The 23,289-nt window shown below is 41.8% G+C and overlaps 1 protein-coding gene across 15 annotated transcripts in view; it reads right to left on the reverse strand.

Moving 5' to 3' along the window:
- GIGYF2 (GRB10 interacting GYF protein 2) overlaps positions 1–23,289 on the reverse strand; it is a 152,982-nt gene that overhangs the window by 49,108 nt on the left and 80,585 nt on the right. For all 15 annotated transcript variants that reach the window (XM_043521652.1, XM_043521649.1, XM_043521647.1 and 12 more), the window contains 12 exons: positions 19,205–19,384; positions 10,063–10,280; positions 9,806–9,968; positions 9,518–9,718; positions 9,010–9,200; positions 7,868–8,027; positions 4,490–4,656; positions 3,962–4,053; positions 2,732–2,839; positions 1,974–2,074; positions 1,331–1,431; positions 503–664 (listed from right to left, as the gene is read on the reverse strand). In XM_043521652.1, coding sequence (XP_043377587.1) covers positions 503–664; positions 1,331–1,431; positions 1,974–2,074; positions 2,732–2,839; positions 3,962–4,053; positions 4,490–4,656; positions 7,868–8,027; positions 9,010–9,200; positions 9,518–9,718; positions 9,806–9,968; positions 10,063–10,280; positions 19,205–19,384 — 1,844 coding nt within the window. The remainder of the gene's footprint in view (positions 1–502; positions 665–1,330; positions 1,432–1,973; positions 2,075–2,731; positions 2,840–3,961; positions 4,054–4,489; positions 4,657–7,867; positions 8,028–9,009; positions 9,201–9,517; positions 9,719–9,805; positions 9,969–10,062; positions 10,281–19,204; positions 19,385–23,289) is intronic.

Genomic DNA, 23,289 nt, shown 5'->3' on the forward strand with positions numbered 1-23,289 from the left:
TGAAATTAGCATTTTTTGAGTTTTATGTCGATGTCCAAAAATCAGGGTTGAGTGGGGTTTCCTCCTGGTATATACAGTAATGAGGAAGGTATATTGTACACATTCCTCATTACAGTAGTATATACTGTATTGTAAACAATTAAAACCTAAATTCAGACACCCTAATTATGAGCCATTTTGGAGAATCACTACATAATCCTACACAGAATAAACCTACCTAACTCATGAACAAAAAAGCAGAACCCATTTTGAACTGGAACGGTCAGACACACAAAAACCCAGTTCTGAAATCTCTGGCAAGTTTCTCAGGCTAAGACAGAGTACTGAAAAGGAAATATATTTCAGCAACATACCCATGGTAAAAATACTTCTTATAAACTGTCTTCACACACACTTTTTACAAATAGATCAGACTGCACAAGATTTTGGAGGTGGGTTTTCCTACAGAACTGCAGTAATACTGACACAGATTTAGTTTTAAACTGTGTTGAAAAAAATTCACCTGCTTTCTTCGCGCCAGCTCCTCCTCTTCTCGTCGTTTCCTCTCTTCCTCCTGTTGCCTCCTAAGAAGCTCCTCTTGTTGTCTTCGAAGTTCCTCCTGTCTTTTTCTCTCTTCCTCTTCTCGTTTGGCCCTTATTTCCACTTCTCTCCTTTCCTGCTCTAGCTACAATTATATAAAACTACAATTAGATACAAGACTAGAGTAGGTAAAGCACTCCTACACCATTCTTTACAGTGATTCCTTCTGAGACTACAGTATCTTAAAAGATGATGCACCAACACCATTCTTTGTTGATGATACCACCTGGGAATTACCTGGCTAGATCTGAGTTCCTATAACATTCTTTACAGTGATTTCTTGGGGTCTACCACAACTTCTTGTTCTCCAAATTGGTTCTCCTATGCCACTCCTTAAAACTATTCCTGAATTAAGAGACTATGAAGAGTTGCTGTGAAGTTATCCCCAAATGGTACTTCCTACACCATTTTGTACAATGACTCATAAAAAGGTTCTAGAATATCTGTGAATGGCCCCAACAATTAGCACTCACTATTCCCTAAACTGATTTGTGCAAGAAGAGGTTGGGATTAAGAGTAGCGGTGAGGTCTGACAGTTACTGCTCCTACCCACTTCTGACTGCAAAGGGGGAAATTTAATTTGAATGTTTAGGTTTGACCCAATAATCAAAATAATCCCACTTTAAGACCCTAGAGAGATGTCTGGGAAAGTTTTATTTACAAGTATAAAAATATAACTATTAGTTTATAACATCAACAGGGTCCTTCTACAGTGTAACTCATTTTTTCCAGATGCATGATAGTCTCTAACCTTCGCGGCTTTGGCCTTCTCAAGCTGCTGAAGTTGTTCTAGAGCAGGTCCCTGAGCTGCAGTATCAATGGGGAGATCCCAGACACTGCTTCCTTCCCAGACTGGAAAGCAAAGAAAAGTAAGAGCATACACACAACAGGATAATTAATATTCACAAGCAACAGTAAGCAGACTAGCAGAAGCCAACTACAGAGGGAAGTCTTGTGTATTCTGGTTACTACTACATTACAAATACTGAAAACATAATGGTGTGCTACACTCTTATAATTATGTTCAGTAAGAGGCCACACTTCCTTACTACCCCAGGGAGCAAGGCCTGATCACCCCAACACTTTTCTGGGAGGCACAGAAGCACCAAGTTGAGGGGTCTAGGCTGGGCTTTACCACCAAATCCTGGACAAAATGAAGTTTGCTACATTTTTACGTCTCTTTGCACAGCTTTATCTCCTTGCCCTCCTTAGCCATTCAAAATGGAATTTATCCTCGAGCATGAGGTGAGTTGAAGACCTGTTTTTTCATTTCTAATGGAAGCGGACATACCCAAACACTGATCTATCTCACCTCCTGCAAGTGGCAAAAAGAGATGCAATAGTTTAAAAGTAAGGTTCTGGACCTAAGGACTTTCCTAGAAGTAGTCCCTTACCTGTCGGCTGTGAGGCTGTTGACTGAAGCTCCCAAATTGAGCTAGCATCTGGCACTGACACAGACCTAGTTACAGACGGCATCAGGTTCTGTTCAGATATTCTGTAATACAAACAAGAAGATTCAACATGCCACTTCCAAAGACAGGTCTAGTCTGAACACACAATGGAAATTTTTAGTTCTTAACATGTCATTGCATTTTCCTTCATTCCCCTCCCTACAAGCCTTTATTTAAGGAAAAAACCTGATGCTGACAGTACTATGCAGAAAGTTCTCTCTTGTCTGAAGACTATTCTGTCAAGTGCTGGGTTAGTCTCCCAGTATGATACTACAAGCAGTAGTTCACAGGCTACCTTTTTCAATGGCATCTGAAATTATAGAATTGACCTGCCTCTGCTAGTTGAATACCAGCACATCGTGTGTCCTTATAACAGTGTTTTACCAATGCTGATCAGGACTTTGGTGACAATTTTCCCCACAACAGTGCAAGCCAGGACTTCAACTGGAAGAGTCTTCTCATTTTCATAAGTTCTCTCCCAGACAGAAGCCATGGACAAAAAGGTATTCAATATCCACAACTTTTTTTTTTTTTTTTTTTTTTTAATAGTTTACACCCACACTGCCTGGAAAAAAGTTGAACGCACAACCCTAGATATGACCAAGTAATTCTGAAACAGACACATACAGGCAACAGGCGAACATCACACTAACAACCACAGCCTAACATGGACAGTAATCAGTAAAAGTCTGAAAACTCACCTCATCTTCAGGGCCTGGAACTGTTGTAAGAGGAGAGCCAGTTGCTGCTGCTGCTGGGATGAGAGGGCTGCTTTCTGCTGCTGTGCCAACACCTGTGCATACTGTTGTCTTCAAAAGAGAAGCAGAGAGTCAATGGAATTTGTTCACTATCAAACTATGTAACATCCAGTTTGTGGAAGTCCCACATTATCCTCAGTCTCCACCCAGTCTAATCCCCACTAATCCAATAAACCAATCTATATGTACTCACACTGATCCCTGAAGGACACCACAAAATGGGATCTGAGAAGAGTTAGGGTATAAAAACCACAGTAAACTGGCCTATGTGGGCAGAACAAAATTTCCTCCCTCTCACTTCCAACCATGCAATCTGACTATTCCGTTCCAATTTGGAATTCTATACTTTGTACCATTCCTACCTCCTTCTGCACTTCGCTTTCCCAAAATTGATACAAAGATAATTCATATACTGACCCTACTTTAGTAATTGTCCAGCTAGCTGTAAAATATCTAGTCATGTCCACATTCCTATTACAATGATAGATCTCTTGACTTTACCAATCCTATATTAACAGCCATCATTCAAAGATCATGAAAATGGCATACATCTTTAGCACAATCAAAAAAGCTAACCGATCTTTAATTGCTTTCTTTACTATAGCCTCCTCACATACAAGCTGTTAGAAATGGGCCAGACCCCAGGGACTCCAATTCTCACCTCACTGGGCAAAAACTGGTATCACGCTACAGTCTTCAATAGTTCCCCGCATCTCCAAGAAACAATGAGTCAACAGAGGAAAAGAGGGTTCTGAATGGAGTTTTCTATGTTCCTCATAACACCGAAGATGTTCTGTCCTACCCGACTCCAAATCCCCAGAACACCATTTGCAAGGAGGGTCAGGATTCATTATGATCAGGCAAGGTGCTATCTATATAGCATTATTTTATGTATACCACACACACACACACACCCCACCATACAGACAGAGAGCGAGTGTGCACAAGAGAGAGTGCGCACATATCACCAGAGTAATTATGTACTGCTTAAGGAATAAGACACTGTAAAGTGTGCCTGTGGTAGCTAGCTCTAGGCTGAAAGACCACTGCTGTTGGAGTTGCAGCATTCTCAGCCCTACTGCCCAGGGAAACAATGTCCAGAAGTTGAACCAAACTTATTAAAACTGCAGAGCAGAACACAGCCACTAGCAGATCTCAGACTGTTGATCTTACTGTATCAAAAACTGCTGGTACTGGAGGTGCTGCATTTGGTATAAGGCCGTAAGTTCTTGTTGTCTAGTTAGTCGCTCCTGGTCCATCTCACCCTGTGTTTGGGAATAAGCCACTATTAACTGTGTGAATATTTACAAGTTCTAATATTGCTCTCAACAGGTGATGGAAAGAAGGACAAATGGTACACCCAACAGCATGTAAAGATAAGAATGCATTTTGATCAAAACTTCTGATCATGCAAAAAATCGTGCAGTATCACAGCTTTTATCAGACATCAGGACTAAGGACTAAGGACTAAGCCCTAATGCCTTGATATAACAAAACACATAAGTATATGCTTAAAATTAAATGAAAGCAGTGATCCCTCCCCTCTCCTCCAAGAGCTGCTGTTTTCCAGAGGGTTCCAAACTTGATGCTGAGAGCACATGAACTTCCAAGATCAAGGATTTATGACAGTACTCAAAGAATAACATTTCTCATTTAAAAAAAAAATCATTGTTTGACTTGTGATGATTGTTAAGTGCTTACCAGATGTGGAGGTGGTGCTGGACCTGGAGTGAAAGGAACCCTGCCCCACATTTTCATGATGTCTCCAAGTGGCTGGAAACTCTCATCGCATGCTCTCTTTACTAACAGGGACATAGTGAAATACCCAGCCTGAAACCACTCTGCCATCTCCTGGTTACTGAAGGGACCTGCAATATCACCAACCAATACATGAAGACACAAAAGTTAAGTCCAGTGTGTAGGGAACCAAGAGCATGGAACTCTTAAAATAGATACCATATCTAAATGTCAGTGGCTCACACCTTCAAAGTTCACCTTGCTCTACTGTTCTGAATGACTTATTGGACTGCACATTTATTCCAGATCCTAGATCTGTTCCTTCAAATAACAGAGTTAATTCAGCACTTCTGACAATAAAGGTACTGTGTATGATTTATATGGTGCAATTTGTACAGCATTTTTCTGTATAATTTACACACTTTGGGATATTATTTTAGTAGCAGCAAGGTGGAGGAAAGAGAAAATTGCTTACCTTGTAATTCTGCTTCTCTGAAGATATTTTGCAAGATTCTTGCTCCTGGGTTTTAGCTTCCTAGCAGAAGATTGTCAGAATTCCCTCAGATCTGAAGACTATTTTATTTTTGAAAGTAATGATGTAAAGAGGCAGGACCACAAGCACTGGAAGCTGCACTTTCCCCCCCTACTCAGTATAAATGCGATCCACTGAATATTTCAATCACTTCTTTCAAACACAATGGAGACAAACTCTCACAAAGCCATTAAAGATAGCCAACATCAGATCAAAAATATGCAGAGAAATACACCTGAAATATGGTAACCTCCAACGCGAAGAAAGAACAGAGGTTTAGTAAGAATCCTGCAAGAGGATGTCTTCAGAGAAGCAGAATTACAGACTAAATAATTTTCCCCTCTGTAGGATTCTCTCTCCTGTAGAGTAAGAACCATGAGGGATATCTCAAAAGAAAAACACCTGAAAAGCTGGACAGTGTTCTTTTTTAGAGGCCAAATCCAAACAACAATGAATTATACTCAATGGTCCAGCTCTTCACCAGATTCCAATATCCAGTATGGCACAGCCTCCCACAGGAGCTTTTTCCAACTTCAGTCAAGGACGAACTCCCAATCATTCAGAGGGCAACAAGTACTCATGGCAGTGAGTAGCAAGCAACGTTCAAGCAGGGGCCTGAGTTGCACTCTGCTCCACTATCATGGACCTTATCTGTCTAAACACCTTTAGAAACAGGGGAACTCTTCCCATTTTGAGCTCAGACCCAGGAATGAGACCCCTGCGCAGTTGGCATTTTTAGAGAATATATTCACTCTTTGCTTAGAGTGGAAGCTCTTTGGGTTAGGGACTGGTATTTCGTTGTATGTACAGTGTCAAGCACAAATTAAGACAGATTGTTGCCTCTAGGCTCTACTATATTAGCAAATATAAAGGAAAAAATATTAATAAGCTCATCTGGGAAATTCCTTTCCTATACCCTTTATGTCCAGAAACTTCACAGAGGTGTTTCCTATCACCCCTAGAAGCTTGAAGGCAAGCAATACCTCTGAAGCTGGGCCAGCCACAGACCACTCTTGGAAAATCTACCCGAAGTAGATAGTTTGCAAAATTGCACACAATAAATTAGGTTAGCTACTTACTTAGGCATTTGACCAAACTTCAGAGAATAAACTAATTATTCTATAGCTTTTCCAGTGTAATCTTGACAGGGTGGAATTGCTAGATATATAAAGATTCTCAGGTAAGAATGTGCTTCTCCCTCTCTAGACCTTTGCATACTAATAGCCTGTACAATAGGATGTTCATAACAGTGACTGGGATCCCTGGAAGGGAGAATTAACTAAACTCTGTACATATTGCAAGCCTCTGAGACATGATCAGTTATTGATATGCCTTTGGTATAACTATTGACAAAGGCTGCAGTGGCACAGAATGAGACAAAGTAAGAAAGGGAGTAGAAGTCTTTAATGGCCTTGTTGATACGGGCCCACTGGAGAGTTTGCCACACAATAGTAGCATGTCCTGGAGCTGCATTAAGAAGCTTACTATTGACCAGAATGTAGCTGACTTTTGAATCAAGTCAGCAATTTTCAGTTGCATGTCATTGGAAATTAAGACATGATCTTTGGCTGTGTCCAGAATTACTTTCAGGTATTGCGCCTTCAGTATTAGAAACAGGTGGCTGTTCTCCACATTGACCAGAAACTAGGGATGCAAAATGTTAACCGGTAAGCATCAGTCTTATTGGTAATGCATTCGGTTAATGTTTAAACTCTGCTGTCTGCCCGCGCCTAGAGTCCTGGCAGCTGGGACAACCGTGTAAAACATGGGTGTGCTGCAGCACCCCCCACCCCACCCCACCCCACCCCACACCACTAGTTCCCCGCCTATGTTGTGAACTCCTTAATGGTTAAATGTTTAACCGGTAAAATTTTAATAGTTTAAACTTTTACTTTTTTTTTTAAAATGTTATTTACATCCCTACCGAAAACCATGCTATTGCAGGAAGATTAAGGTGGTTAGGTGCCCTGTATGAACTGTTTTCCTCAAGAGGTCTCCAATACATTGGTGTCCTACAATAGTCAAATGCCTGTTTCCAACTCCCATGGGAGTGCCTCCAGCCTCAGTTTTATTTTGGTAAAGACTCTGGGACTTGAAGCATCGCATGAGATAGCAGAAATGCAGGTAAATGGGATGATTCTCCCAATTGGGTTACGTGCTGGTGTGTTAAATTTACAATCTACCGATATCAGTAAGTTCCTTACAGAGACAGCTTCTACTATGAACTTAATTTTTCACCTCAAATATGTTGATCAATTTAGATCAAGTGCAGCTCTCACATCCCCATTTATCTTTTGAAAAATGAAGTACTTACACAATATTTCTAGCTTAATGGCATTGTTTCTATATCTTCAATATATAGATGATGGGAGATATCTTAACTCACTTTCAGGAGCTTGGCTGGGGACACGGATGTCAGGAAACCTCTCTTTTGTGTGTCACAGCAAGTCTATTGAGTATTTTCCAATATTGACAGCAAGGTTCTATAGATTTTCAGTCGCATGGTATCAGGAGGTCTGATTAGCTACTGACATGTAAGAAGACAATTTAAGATTTGTTCTAACTTAAAACTTACAGAAGAGTCTAATGAGCCAAAAGGCAGTCTACAGGACATGGCATGTATTGGGTAAAGGTATACCTCTTCTAAACCTCTCTCACTAGAACTGTGAAATCCCTGCACCAATGGCTCTTCTCCCTACACAGTAGCACAGCGCTCTTTTGGTACATTTTTGGGGTTGAATAAATTTGTTGTGAACTTCTCTTAACAGTTCTGTGAAGCAAAAGAGGAAGTGGAAAGGGCACAGACCTACCCTGAATTTCTCCTTGCGGATCCTTGTAGTACCACTTCTGCATGGCTTCATGGAGTAAAGGCATGGAGGAACCCTTTGCTCTGTGCTCTTGAAGTTTTGCTGCTAGTCTCTCATCATCCAATGCACTATCCTGCAGATATGCCACCATTTTCTCTGCCTGCTGCAGTAGAGAGCAAGACACATGTTAGAAAATACTGTATTACAATTGCGCGCTCACATGATGGCATAAGATGTAACTAACGAAACAGCCTGGTGTCGATCACAAATGTCAGGACTACAAAGCTCAAAAACCATATTTGGTGGGCTACAAGGGGGTTAACAGACTGGAGAACTGCACCTTTAATAATGTAATCCACACCTCTACAACAACTCTGTGCAAGTCTCTCCAATGGCTTTAGAAACACTGAAGTCTCACAATAACCCTGTGAGTTAGATATTGTGCCCAATTTTACATATGGATAAGCTGATGCAAAGAGAAATTAAAGGGATTTGCCCAACGGGTCTCATACAACCAATAACAGAGTCAGGAACAGAACACAGAAATAGATATACTACCATGGGAGAAGCCTCACCTACTACTAATCACTATGATCTCTTTTATTCAGCTGTTATAGAATGCAGTTTACACATGACAAGGAAAACATGCATATCTGAAACTTTCTTATATGATTTCTAAAATGCTCCATCACATGATCTGGGCATACAGAAAGTCTACTTGTTACTTGAAGGCTATGATACTTTGGTTAATTCATGATATATTACTGAATAGAATCTCTAGTAAGAGATTATACTGGTGAGAGGGTTACTGATTGCCAGATTTATGACTTGACTTATGACATTTACTAAAGGAATAAATTGTTACCTGAACTCCACTGGAAGCAGACAGTGCCAGAGGGAACCTCAAATATTAAGAAATTGAACTACATGCTTTGATTTTTTTTCTCAACATAATGACTATAGCACAGAAGTAGCCTGAGTATGAAATGACTTGAAAAACTATTGCCCACAAAGGACTTTACAAGTTACATTGCTCTATTTTTTTTTAATAGTTCCATCAGAAATGGTTCGTTCGTTCAGTGTTCTTCTGTTTTCTGATATTCTGTAAACAGAGGAGGAATTTAAAAAAATTAGAGAAATTCTACCTGCTCTAAGTGTTTGAGACCCTCTTCATCATCTGGATCAGCAGAAATGTTGCCCATGCCTGGAGCAGCTGAGACTGATGTCTGAACTGGCTTTAGAGCAGGATTTGTATTGGAAAGAGGAGGAGAAAGATGAACAGGAGAAACTGTAGCTGGAGAGATCTGTGGCAAAGGTTGAACAGCAGAAGTCAGATCTAGAGAAAGAATTAAAAGTGGGCCATGAAATTCCTCTGACACATACAACATACATACAGATCATAGGAAAATGGTTCTTACAAAAGTTAAACATTTGAGAAATATAACACACAGTAACCTGTAAGCACTAGAATAAAGATCTCCCAGCCAATTTAATAAAAATTGGAAGCACTTTCCACAAACCTTATGAGAGCAGCTGGTTAACTCTGCAAGTCTTCTGCCCCAAATACCCAGCTTTGTCATCTCTCTGAAGATATAATCTAACCAGTACTCCCTCCCAGGGATACCAAACATCATATGCATCTCAGTCTATTACCTTCTCCTCTGCTGGGCACTTTGGATGGTGGAGTGTTTGCCGTTTGATTCTCTTTATCTTCCATTTTTTCTGTTCGTTCTGGGATACACTCTTCCTTCCTCTCAAATACACTGGCCTGTAGTGGTTCTTGTGGCTGGAGTTTTGGTGGAGTACCTGACCGGGTAGATGGTGAAGATGCTCTGACTGATTCTTCTGCTGCCTCTGTAACATTTGAAGGTTTAGGTTTAATTTAGGAGGTTGAAATCTAAGAATGCAGTGTATTATGGATACCCAAGAAATTATTCTTACCTGCTGTTATTGTATCTTTTTTATCCCCCTCCCTCTTGGTTGTCTTTTCAAGCTCTTTGGCTTCTTCACCATGACCCCCTTCAGAGTCAGAATGTTCCTCAACTTCTTCCACAGGTCGGAAATCCATTTCCTGTTCCTCAGGGATTGGTTCCTTCTGAACCTTCTATAGATACAATAAACACAAATAACTTTACAGACTACTTGCCACAACAGGAAATCTATTCACATCATATACAGAATACAAGGAAGGTTCTCACCTTTAATGAGAGAAAAGCCCCAGATGAGTCAAATGTTCCCATTTCTTCTTCTGCGTCTTCCAAGCACCATTCAGGAAGACTGTCCCTGTCATCTTCCATACTGCTACTACCACACCGCACTCGTCGGTAACCCCGCTCATCATCCCGGTCTCGGAAATCAAATTCAAACCTTCGCCGTCGCTCCATAGGTTCGCGCCAGCCTGCAGAACGAGGACCGTCTAAAGGAGGGGGAAAGTAACTTTACAAGACAGTCTCACAGGACAAAAAACTTATTTGGAAGGGTGATGGGGTAGGGAAAAAAAGAGGACAAATAGTGACGAAAATTCAGAATGCCACTATAGGGTACAATCCAGCTGGGCATTTTAAAGAAAAACAGCTGGAGTTCTTAGACTATTTCCTTCTATAAAGCCCCACATCTGAAGTCACTGTTAAAAAAACAGCCTAAAAAGGAGTTGCATGTCATGAAACATAGCCAAAGCACCAAAATAAGACCTACAAAATTAGGCATGATTTGATTCAGTAGGATAACCACACTAGCCATCAGCGACTGATATATATATATATATATATATATATATATATATATATATATATATATATATATATATATATATATATATATATATTTTTAAACACAAAACAAAAAACTTTCAGCAACACAGTAACAGTTACTTCTTGGAATGAAGAATGCTTCCTTTGCTTTCTATGCTTCCCCCCACCATTGAGGTATCAATTTTAAAAACTGCCCAATTAAGTGCTAATACTATTAAGCAACATTTATTTTTCTTTATTTTCCATTTACAAATCCAGGAAATCTAATGTAAACAATAGTCAGTGAAAATTAAGGTGGAGCTGTTAAAATTACATTTTAACAAGGAAATACAAAAGGATAAGGCTCCAATATTGGCTCAGCCATATTGTATATATATTTTTTTTCCTATTTTTTTGTTAGATATATAGCTTAATATGCTCTGTTTATGTCTTTAAAACATATATTAGATGGATTGTACAATATAGCCAATTAATATTCTGACACAACCGTTACAGTATTCAGATGCAAAAGTCTGTTCTATTTTATTTCTGTATTCTGGTTTAAAGTAAAATAGTTTTTAAAGAACTTAGAGCCTGTTCCCCCAGAAGCTTTCATTCTGGATTAAAATCTCTAGAAATGCTTAAGCAAAGATGTAGATGCAATAAGTATGGATTAATGGGGTAAATTATTTCAGAGAACTCCAGTAACAGATATTTTTCTCTTTGATAAATACATCTCTTCGGCAGATCCTTTCTGATGGAGAGTAGCAAGTCTTAACACTCTTGATGAGGCCTAAAACATACAGGTAACTGGAAAGGAACCGTAAAAATATTTTTCTAAATGGTAAACTAAGAAAAGGTAGAGATTATAAGAGGCGGCATGCTTTGTGTTAAATTCTTTTATTATTTGTGAACATTTTTACAGAATTTAAAGCAAAACATTCCAACATCCTGATAAGACTAAGGAAATTTTCAAAACTTGAAAGTCCCTCTAAAATGATGAGGAATGAAAACCTGAGTGAAACAACTAAATGACAAATGTACACTGAACTAAAACTATGTCTTAACCATAAGAAGGAAATTCCATTCAGTGAAGAACCAACAATGCTAGATATGACAGCAAAATAGAAGCACACGGAAAAAAGAGGTTTCAGAGTAGCAGCCGTGTTAGTCTGTATTCACAAAAAGAAAAGGAGTACTTGTGGCACCTTAGAGACTAACACATTTATTTGAGCATAAGCTTTCGTGAGCTACAGCTCACTTCATCGGATGCATGCAGTAGAAAATACTTCTCAAAACTGTTCTTCAAGATGTGTTATATATGCCGATTACTCTGTAGGTGTGTGTGCGCAAATCTTGTGTATCAGTGCAGGAGAGTTTTCTCTCTAGCAGTACCTGTAGACTCCAACCCAAGCATCTACACTGCAAGTTTTAGCCCTGCAGCCCAAGCCCGAGTCAACTGACCCAGGCTTTGAGATTTGGCACTGCGGCGTTTTTATTGCAGTATAGACGTACCCTGTGTGGCCAGCATGTAGAGGCTTACAGACTTTTAAGACTGCTCTAGAATCCTACTGCGTATAAAGCCTCATCCATCTTGGATGAAAATAAAGCACACCCCTTGAAAAGGAGTCCGTCAATCCTGAGCTGTACTTCCGCAGGAATCCAAAACAACTGCAACCACAAGTAACGGCACATAGTTACTGCTGTCACGGTGTTAGAACCATAGAATATTAGGACTGGAAGAGACCTCAGGAGGTCATCTAGTCCAATCCCCTGCTCAAAGCAGGATCAACACCAACTAAATCATCCCAGCCAAGACTTTGTCAAGCCAGGCTTTAAAAACCTCTAAGGATAGAGGTTCCACCACCTCCCTAAGTAACCCATTCTAGTGCTTCACTACCCTCCTAGTGAAATAGTGTTTCCTAATATCCAACCTAGACCTCCCCCACTGCAACCTGAGACAGTTGCTTCTTTTTCTGTCATCTGCCACCACGGAGAACAGCCTAGCTCCATCCTCTTTGGAACCCCCCTTCAGGTAATTGAAGGCTGCTATCAAATCCCCCCTCGCTCTTCTTTTCTGCAGACTAAATAACCCGTTCCCTCAGCCTCTCCTCATACGTCATGTGCCCCAGCCCCCAATCATTTTCATTGCCCTCCGCTGGACTCTCCCCAATTTGTCCACATCCCTTCTGTATTGAGGGGACCAAAACTGGACACAATACTCCAGGTGTGGCCTCATCAGTGCCTAATAGAGGGGAATGATCACTTCCCTCGATCTGCGGGCAACGCTCCTACTAATATAACCAAATATGCCGTTGGTCGTCTTGGCAACGAGGGCACACTGCTGACTCATATCCAGCTTCTCATCCACTGTAATCCCAGGTCCTTTTCTGCAGAACTGCTGCTTAGCCAGTCAGTCCCCAGCCTGTAGCGGTGCATGGGAGTCTTCCTTCCTAAGTGCAGGACTCTGTACTTGTCCTTGTTGGAACCTTATCAGATATCTTTTGGCCCATTCCTCCAATATGTCTAGGTCACTCTGGACCCTATCCCTACCCTCCAGCGTATCTATCTCACCCCCCAGCTTAGTGTCATCTGCGAACTTGCTGAGGGTGCAATTAATCCCATCATCCAGATCATTGATAAAGATATTGAACAAAACCGGCCCCAGGACCGTAGCTCTGGCTGTTGAATCTACTGCACCACAGGAAGCCTGCAGAGCTGATTGAAAGGCCTGATGACCTTCTGCGACAAGAGACTGGAACTGGTTCCCTAGAGGTTTCTGGCAATTTATTCGCAAACTGACATTGCCTCCCCATTAGAATTGTCGTACTGTGCCAACACAGCCTGGTGATTGACAATGTCCAGCTGTAATCTCACCATTGAATACATCTCCCCCTAACAAAGTCTAGTTTCTGGGCACCCCCTTCTTTGGGGGTACAACTTCGGCCCAGCCTTGACAGTCTCTCTTATTTACTGCTGTTACTACTAGTGAACCTACCACAGGTTATGAATCAACCTGCTCAAACCCTTGGGATGGAACTTGATATTTGCATTCAGTAAGTTTAGCCATTGGTGGAATTGATAAAAGGGTTTGCCCAGGGTCTTGATGGGCTACAAAATGACCTCACTGACAGAAGGAGCTACCTTTCCTGCCTTAGCTGGGTGCAGAATGTCAATGAGCTTGTGAGAATTCTACCAAGAGAAGCCGTCATTCTTCTGAGGCGCTCTTTGTAGATTTTGAAGCCATCAAGTACAGAGGAAGACACCGCCAGTACCTAAACCTCATCTGATGTTAGGGATGACGTATTCAAAGGAGACAAGGAAGAAATCTTCTGAAGTTGGTCTTCCACTGCCAAGGTCGCTGGTTGCTCTGAAGCTGGTCGAGCTAGTTCTGCTAATCCATGTAAGCAGGTTGATCAGTAGCAACAAAAGACCTCTTGCAACTGTACAGAGAAGCCTCTCTTCTAGGTGATCTGCTTCTAAAAGGGAGCAGAGATGTTCAACTTGATGCCAGGGGCATCCCCCAAGGCATCAAATATGGACAATGAGGAAACGAATATGGTGCTGGAACCCAGCTGTCTCTCCATCATGCTTTCCAATCTCTGGCTCTACTCTTCTCATAGAGCTGTCTCAGAGTGCAAGAATGGGATCTGGAGGAAGCCCATGACTGTCTGAAGTATGACACTTAGAGCTCTCTTTGGATTCTGTTCAACAATAAGAATAGTTGGAAAGCCATGGCAGTGCATTACTGGGAGGAGTCCTTAGAGACTGGGACTGGAAATCTTGATAGTCAGCCTCTGTGTCTATCTCTAGACAGAGTATGGTCCCAGCTTCAGTATCTCCAGGAGAGGGAGAGAGAACTGCGCACTGATCCAATTGTGGCAAGGGTGACATGAAGGTCTTTGATGATAAAGAACTTTATTTCAAATATTCTGGGGGCCACATTTCAGGAAAGATGTGGACAAATTGGAGAAAGTCCAGAGAAGAGCAACAAAAATTTTAAAGGTCTAGAAAACATGACCTATGAGGGAAGATTGAAAAAATTGGGTTCGTTTAGTCTGGAAAAGAGAAGGCAGAGGGCACATGATAACAGTTTTTGAGTACATAAAAGGTTGTTACAAGGAGGAGGGAGAAAAATTGTTGTTCTTCACCTCTGAGGATAGGACAAGAAGCAATGGGCATAGGACAATGAGGATAGGACAATGCAGCAAGGGAGGTTTAGGTTGGACATCAGGAAGAAGTTCCTAACTGTCAGGGTGGTTAAGCACTGGAATAAATTGCCTCGGGAGGTTATGCAATCTCCATCACTGGAGATTTTTAAGAGCGTGTTAGACAAACACCTGTCAGGGATAGCCTAGATAATACTGAGTCCTGCCGTGAGTGCAGGAGACTGGACTAGATGACCTCTCGAGGTCCCTTCCAGTCCTATGATTCTGGACTCATGGGACTTAAAAACTTCAGAATCAATGAAGCAGATTCCAGCAAGGATCTTAAAAGTCTGTGGGTATAAAAAGACTGCTTTAACAGCAGTAACTTTGGCCTGTCTTCTTGATCCCAATATGCCTGCCTGAAGTCTCAAAAGCTGAGCAGACCTTAGGCAACTGCCTCTCACTGAGTTAACCACCAATAAAAAAGTATTTCAAATAGTACAAAAAATAAACTCATAAGATTAGGAAACAAGATTTGGATTTTGAATACCCACTATTTATTAACAAAAGGAACAAAAAGAAATTGGGACAGCTGCAGGCTGCTTATCCTGTGCAAGAGCAAGCCACACATAAACTCATGTGCAGTGTGGCCTGACACTTTTCTAAACCCATAAAAGGGTGTCAGGTACATACATGCTAGTATGCGGGTATACGCAGAGACCATTCTGAAAGGAAAAGGCTGAGCTAAATAAATGGAGGCAGGCAAGTTGTTGGAAGGGCTTCACTGATTATTTTTAGTAGCACATATGGTTGGTAATGTCTAAAGACTCTGAAATGGGCAAGTGGAACCAGGTTACACCATTGTTGATTTAAACAGATTGCTCAGTGCAAAAACAGGAAGGTATTAAAACTGTTTTCATGGGCCTGTGACCCCTGTGACCTACTACTGATTAAGAGAAAAATTCAAACAAAACCATAGCCATCTGAGCTGAAACGCCAGTGTGGTATACCTGTTAATTCATCCACTTCCATGTCAGGAGTCTGGCAATTTCATCTCAAATGCTAGAGGATCTTTCAAAGTATGAAGCATTCTAAGAATCATAGATTTTATACCTATCTAGTATTTATAACTAGATTAACCTATAATTATTTGGCCAGCAATCTACAATACAGATCAAAACTCAAACAGGCAATAAGATTTCTTGTAAGTGAACGACAGGGAACTTCCAGAAGGTTTCTATGGAGTTTGTGTACTATGGAACTAACTGACATACACAAACTTCTGAACTTCTAACTTCATAAGGTCCGTATCTTCTTCTTTATAAGAGTAACCAATTGATACGAGATTAAAGTACACCTATATTGCAAGCCTATCCAGGGTAACACCTCACATCCGATTGTCCTGAGGTGCTGTTTTAGCAGTTTTAATTACAACTGAACTGTGCAACAAACCAACAGTATGTCTGAGGAAAGGACAGGATGAATCATTCTCCATGACAAACAAACTTTCTCCTCCACCCACGTAACAGAAAACATCTGATAATACGTTAGTCTAACCTCAGGCTTATTACTAACTACTAAAAACAAACAGCTAGTTTGAGGGGAAGAGGTAATGGAGGGGAGAGAAGAGTGTGCAATAATTGCAAGAATGGCTCCTTACCCTACAGTAACCATCATTTTTTGAGATGTTGTAAACAATGTGGATGCCACTGGAGTGCGTGCGTGTTTCATGTGCACAAGACTGGATTTTTTTAAAAATAGCAGCATACACTGGGGTCACACAGTTCATGTGCCTCCTCAAGCTCTTGTGTGAGGGCATTAAAGGGCGAAGCAGTCGCAATCCTCCCAGTTGAAAGCCCATGGTAGCTAAAGACACCCAACAGCAGAGATGGAGGGTGGGCTGTGGGATCCAGTGCTGACAACTGGATATGTCTAGTATGTGTAATTTTTCTCCCAGTGCCAAATATAGTTTTGGGAAGTCAATACATAAGTTGGATTGATTTAGGAGAAATTCTGAAACTACTTAACGGACATATCTCGGAGGAGGTCTCAGCACTACCTTGTCCCTGTGGAATGTTGTACAGGGAGGGTCACCCACAAGCACATGATGCTCACTCACTGTTTTGACCAAACTGATAGCCACTAGGAAGACTGTTTGCAGAGTGTGGTGCGTGCAGGGAGCAAAAATACACTGAGGTCCCAGACAGGAGTGGGTTCTTTGGATATGTATGAAGTAGTTCTTTCAGCAACTTCACTAAAATGAGGTGAGAGAAGACCCCCCACGACTTAACAGGCAGGTGACAAGCTGAAATTGCTGTGAGGTGGACTTTGATAGAACTGAGCGAGAGACCTGCCTGCTTGAGATGAGTTAGGTACTCAATGATCTTAAGTATAAAGGCCTGGGCTAGGTGTAGATCATTTTGGACTGTCCATATCGAGAACCTCTTTGTCTTGAAAGAATTTGTCCTTCTGATAGATGTTTTCTTGTTTTGAAATAGGACTTTTTGAAACTACAGGGAGCAGTCTGCCCTTGGTACTTAGACAGTGAACAGCCACAAAGTCAGGTGCAGTGATTTCAAGTCTCGATGGAGTATATGGCTGTGATTCTGTGGCCTGGGAGCTGGATGAACAACTACAGTAGCTTTGTGAGCCAGATCTGCCTTTGTACAGAACCACCAGAATGACTGCGGCTTTGTCTCTTGATTTTGGAAGTCACTCTGGGAATCAAGGGAATCAGTGGGAAGGCCTACAGCAAGCCCCTGTTCCACTGAAGAAGGAAGGTATTGAGTAGTGATTCTGGATTCAGGCCTCCCCTAAAGCAAAAGTTCTGGCATTTTGGGTTGTCTGCAGTGATAAAAAAAATAGTCTATTGGCAATAGGGCCAGTATGGTAGGTGGCATGCTGAATGGGTCATGTCCTGGTCAACCAGTTGCCATTCATGCCTGTGTAAGGTCAGTGCCCTGTGGTGAGGTTTTCCTGGGCCAGATCTGAAGTAACTTGTGAATGCTAGCAGGGAGGCCTCTCTGTTCAAAGCCAGAGAAAACGCACAGACTGGAGATGCTAACAAGGAACGGCATTCCTCAAATGGCAGTACTGAGGGATGAGGTCTCCACTCTGGTTTCAGTGCCCAGTGCTATTTTCTTGCTGATGTTGTCCCTGAAGGGGATCCCTCAGATTTCATGTGGGGGTATCTTGGTTCTGAATTTTGTGTCAGTGCCAATGCTTTTGCAAACACCGATGTCGGCAATGTCTGTCCTTTCGGCAGTGCTCTTTGGTGAAGGACTTGTTCTTATCCTTAGAGAAGTGGTGTTTCTTCTTGCCTCTCTATTTTTGAAGCCACGTCTGGTCTCAGCTTAGCCTTCTCTTTCAGTTTCACCCATAAATTCGGGTGCTGGCATCAGCTTTGGCGCCAAGTTATTGCCGGAGTCAGTTGCATCGATGGGACTGGTGTCATAAGGAGGTTTTCTTTCCTACATTCTTCTCCCTACCTTGAGTGTAATGTCTGCTTCAATGGGCACTGAGGATGATCCCTCCTGCGTACCTTAGAGTTGGAAGTCTCCTTCACATCCGAGGTAACACACATTGATTACTCCAGCAAGTGACGTTTGAGACACACTTCCCTTGACTTATAAGTCCTCAACATGAATGATTTACACATCACATACTTATGTATGCAACTCTTCCCGCAAACAGGAAAGGCATTGATTATGCCCATCAATGAACAGATCAGTCCCTCACAGGTTAGAGAGAGTTTAAATCCTGAAGGCTTGGAGTCTGCTGCAGTGGTTGGAGCAAAGCGCCTTGCTCTGCTGTACAGTGGAATATACAGAAAGCCTCGCTGTCTTTTTCCTTCTCCCCACCCTGCTCTTTATTTTCCTAGGACATTAAAATCAATAGAAAAACAAGGAAGTGAAGAAGGAATCATCACAAAACACAACTAATGTGGAATTAAGTTTGAAGCTCAAGGAAGCTTAGCAGGTCTAACACATGCCCAGTTCCATCTCGTTGCCTCAGGCAGGAAGGAACTGAGGGAGGGTCAAGGCTGATCCAACCTTTATGACCTCACATGGGAGCAAAAGGAGGCACAGGCTGTATGCTCAACCCCAGACAATGCTATTCAAAAGATTCTGATCTCGCGTGTATGAGGTGCACATAGACCTACAGTAGGATCCACAACGACACATACTCAAAGAATAAATCTGGTTTCCTTCTTAAATGAAGCTCAGTGGCTGGAGGACACAAGCACGCATGTGTAATTTTTTTTTTTAAAATTTGGAGCTTGTCATCATGTGGCTGTATGTTTAGAAGTTCATAGCACAAACTTAAATTTTGTTTAGCGAACAAAATGGCATGAACCTCTCTTCCTACTTTTTCCATAAGCCTTTTGCCCTCCAGTCCCTGTTCACTCACTGCCCTTTTCCTTCAACTTCTTTGCTCCACTCCCTTCTCAGATCTCCTCTCACCTGGACTATGAGGACGCCACCTCTCACAATCCCTCCGTGACCCAGCCAGTCGCCAGCCTCCATCATCATCTTCCCCATTTTGCTCCTCCCTGAAGATGCGCCAGTTCTCGCTCTCAGAGCGAATAAATTCGTGTTTCCTCCCTGTCGTCGTTGTCCCACCTTCCTCAAAATTTGGTCTCACTGCAAAGAAAACAAGCATATAAATGAACATGCAGTCCAATCTGAGGACACTAGAAACACATATGGCTTGTAACTTATATCTGGAGCCATCACAGGAAACAAACATCTAGTCCCAAGAATCTCCAGCAGCATTTGAGAAGTGAAGCTTGGATAGATCAATGGGAGCAATGCATTTAGAGGCCAAGAGGAATGGTGATCCATGGGGAAAGTAAGGAGCGGTGAAGAAACAAATAAGGGAAAGGGATGAGGAAGAAACTGGGAGGGAGGCAAGGATGAGAAGCAGAGGTTAAGCGAGGGATATGGAAAATAAGGGCAAAAATGAAAATACAGTGAAAAGTGTGTGGCGGGAGAGGAGAGATTGTATTAACAATGAAAAGACATTACATGCTAGAGAAAAAACTGGAATGAAGATAAGAAAAGCAAGAGAAGGAAAGCACCTTAAGTAAAAATAAGTAAACTTATTTTTAATAAAATATAAATTAAAATAATTGTTAGTTGCACAATATGTATATAAAATCTTTTTAGGGGGGCCCTATAAAACCACCTTTTATCAGAATCATTTATCTATAACCTTTTTGGCGCAAACATATGGTGTTGGTGAATTTAAGAGAGTCATTGTAGAATTATGGGCTGAACAAAAAATACTGCTGTAACTGCATTACCCTATCTGGCTCTTGGATGAACGGGATTTGAAAATGAGACTGACAGCTGTGGGTGAGGCAATGAGGAAAGGAGTAACTGTATTCAAGTTTAAGAAACTGGCAAAGAGGGCATAAAATGTTGGTAGATCTGGGACCAATTATCCTTAATCTGCACTCGGTAAACATTTAAAATGCACAGGAAAATAAGAACACAGATACTTAGTGAATACCAATATTTCCAAAAATAGTTGGTGTAAAGTTTTACACAAAGGTATCCACATGGGCATTTGGTGCAGGATTACCCCAATATGTATGTAGTAGTTCAAACAGACAGACAGACACCCAACTTTCAGGTACAGCGCTGGGCCATTTCAAATCAAGATTGAGTATCTATGTGCTTGTACTAATTTACAGTCTAGAGCACAACACTCCTCCAACCAGTTTTAGGATGTCTAATCTAAGCACTGTTCTGCATCATGTATTTCTTGTATTCTGTTTTGTCCTGTTATAACTTCAGAATTCTTACGAGCCATATCGATGTGACACACTACTTTCCTATTATTGTTAGCACATGCTAGCCTGGATGTGTTTTGATATCTATAAAAAGGTATCAGTTTTAGTCGTGTGGAAAGGTAGGTTGATTTTTCCAAGTATATCCAAGGTCCTTGTATGAAATAATCATGTCAAATATTTTAGGAGAGACAATATTTGGTGAAGTTTGTATTTCATTTTGTTATTTTTCCTTACCCTAATGAACCTAGAAATGTGACCCTAACTGATGTTTCTGAAGAAAGAAAAGGCCTTTAGGTCACCTCCTACAAGATATCCTAAGATGATACTCTAAGAACAATATCACTCAGGAATACGTATAGGTGTTTACAGATTCCTCAGCCTGGCTAACAAGATCATGAATACCTGGATGCAATGATAGGGGAAAGGGCAGGATTCTGTACCGACAGTCATGATTTTCATAGCTAAACCATCTTGCCGTCACCACCTGTGTGTGGGTCTGAGTCTATGGACTCCTGGTGATCACTTCACCTATCCCCGTTGCCACTCGCCCAATGGCACAGGACTTTTATGGGTAGGGGTGGGGAAAAAAGTTCTTCCTGTGAAAAAAGCCTGCGCGTGAGTAGTTTAATGTGGGGGAGTTGATGCACACCAGCATTCACAAAAATCTTAGAGGAAGAGGCAACATGTGTCCAGTTGCAAGGAGGTCCAAGACCACCGGGGGTTTCTCCTCCACTGCAACTTCGTCCACCTTCGTAGCTGTTGAGAGGTGATCCTCTTTCATCTGCCTGGTCTACCATTGAGGTCTTATACTGGGTTGTGCTGTATTTTGTGTAGTACCTCGCCTTCAACCTTACCACCATTGGTGACCCTAACAGGAGTACAGGTCTCCAGATGGCATCGGTCTTAGGGTCTTATGTATACCCAAGCTTCTCCATGTCAAGGTGGCAGCTCAGACATGTGCCCCTGGACTGGGATAAGGGGGAATTTTCAGCAGCAGCTTTCATGACTGAGCAGGCCTTTTTAGGAACCCCTCTGCTCACCCCATACGGGGAATGGGCTAGAAAAGGTGCCCCAAATATAGGCTATCCCATCATACCTGACTAGATAACCATGTCCAGAGGGATCACTCCCATTGCAGTTGAAAAACTAAAATGTTTCTTGCAACTTGTAATGTCCATACCCGACTAGACTAATCAAAAAGTGAAAGACCCAAACGCAGAACAGCAATTGCTGCCCAAGAATTCTCAGGGTACAACATTGACATCGCTGCTCTCAGCGAAACATGATGTACAGATGAAGGCCACTTGAGGGAAGAAGGAAGCGGTTACCCTTTCTTCTAGAAAGGAAAACCAGCAAGCGACAGGCAAATACACAGTGGTGGCTTTGCAATCAAAAACCTTCTAGTCAACCACCTGACTGAGCTCCCTGTCAGCATCAACAAGCGCCTTATGACCCTCCGCATCCAATTGGTCAAAAAGTCATTTGCCACAATCATCAATGCATATTGCACCAACTTTTGACACTGAAGAACAGAAGGAATCAGTCTACAATGACCTTGATAAAATTGTCATCCATTCCAAAAACAGGTGAGATAATCCTCTTAGGGGACTTTAATGCAAGAGTTGGTAGAGATTCTAACGTATGGAGTAGCACCACTGGGAAGGAAGGAGTGGGCAAGACCAATGCCAATGGCATCCTTCTACTTAGCAAATGTGCAGAGCACAACCACGTGATCACAAACACAATCTTCAGACAAAGCAACAAGTACAAAACAACTGGACAACACCCCTCCTCAAAACAGTGGCACCTCTTAGACTATGTCATTGTAAGAACACAGGATCTAAGAGATGTCCAAATCACCAGTGGCATGAGAGGAGTCGATGATTGCTGGACTGACCACCACCTGGTAAGGTCAGTCATGTCCATCAAGACTGCACCGAAACATAGAAAGCAATCCAAATCACACAGGCGGCAATACAGCATCCAAACACTTCAATCCTCAGTGCACCAAGAGAACTTCCAAACACTCCTCAGTGAAAAACTGTCTATATACACACCCAGAAATGACAACACAAGTGTCGAAGATGACTGGGAAGCCCTAAAACAGACCATCCATGAGGTTTGCAAGGAATCCATTCACCTTGCTACCTGCTGCCATCAGGACTGGTTTGATGACAACAACACAGATTACAGCCCTTTCTCAGAAGAGAAAAGCTTTTCTGCAACTGGCAAAACCAACCACTATCCAGTCAGAAGCAGAGCTCTTTCCATCAGCTCATAGCTGAAGTTCAAAGGAGGATCCAAAAAATCAAAAACAAATGGTGGGAGGACAACAAAGCAAAAGAAATCCAAACACTTGCTGACAGACATGATATGCGGAACTTTTTTTTGAGAGACAAAGACCCTGTATAGACCAAACTCATGTGACCTCACACCTCTGAGATCCAAAGATGGTAGTACCCTTCTTAAGGATAAACGAAGCTATCAAAGAGCGCAGGAAGGAACACTACCAAAAGCTTCTAAATCAAGAATCAAATGTGATTGACGACACCATCAACTCCATCCTCAGCATCCAAACAGGGAAACTCTTGCCAACCCACCCACACCTGAGGAGGTCTGCAAAGCAATTAAACAAATGAAGAACAAAGCACCAGGTCCTGATGGTATACCAGCTGAAGTAGGAGGAGAAACACTGTCTAACAAGCTTCACTTGCTGCTCCTCAAAATGTGGTGCACCGAAAATATTCATGC

Source organism: Chelonia mydas, chromosome 9 (genome assembly GCF_015237465.2).
Source record: "Chelonia mydas isolate rCheMyd1 chromosome 9, rCheMyd1.pri.v2, whole genome shotgun sequence".
NCBI classification, from domain to species: Eukaryota; Metazoa; Chordata; order Testudines; family Cheloniidae; genus Chelonia; species Chelonia mydas.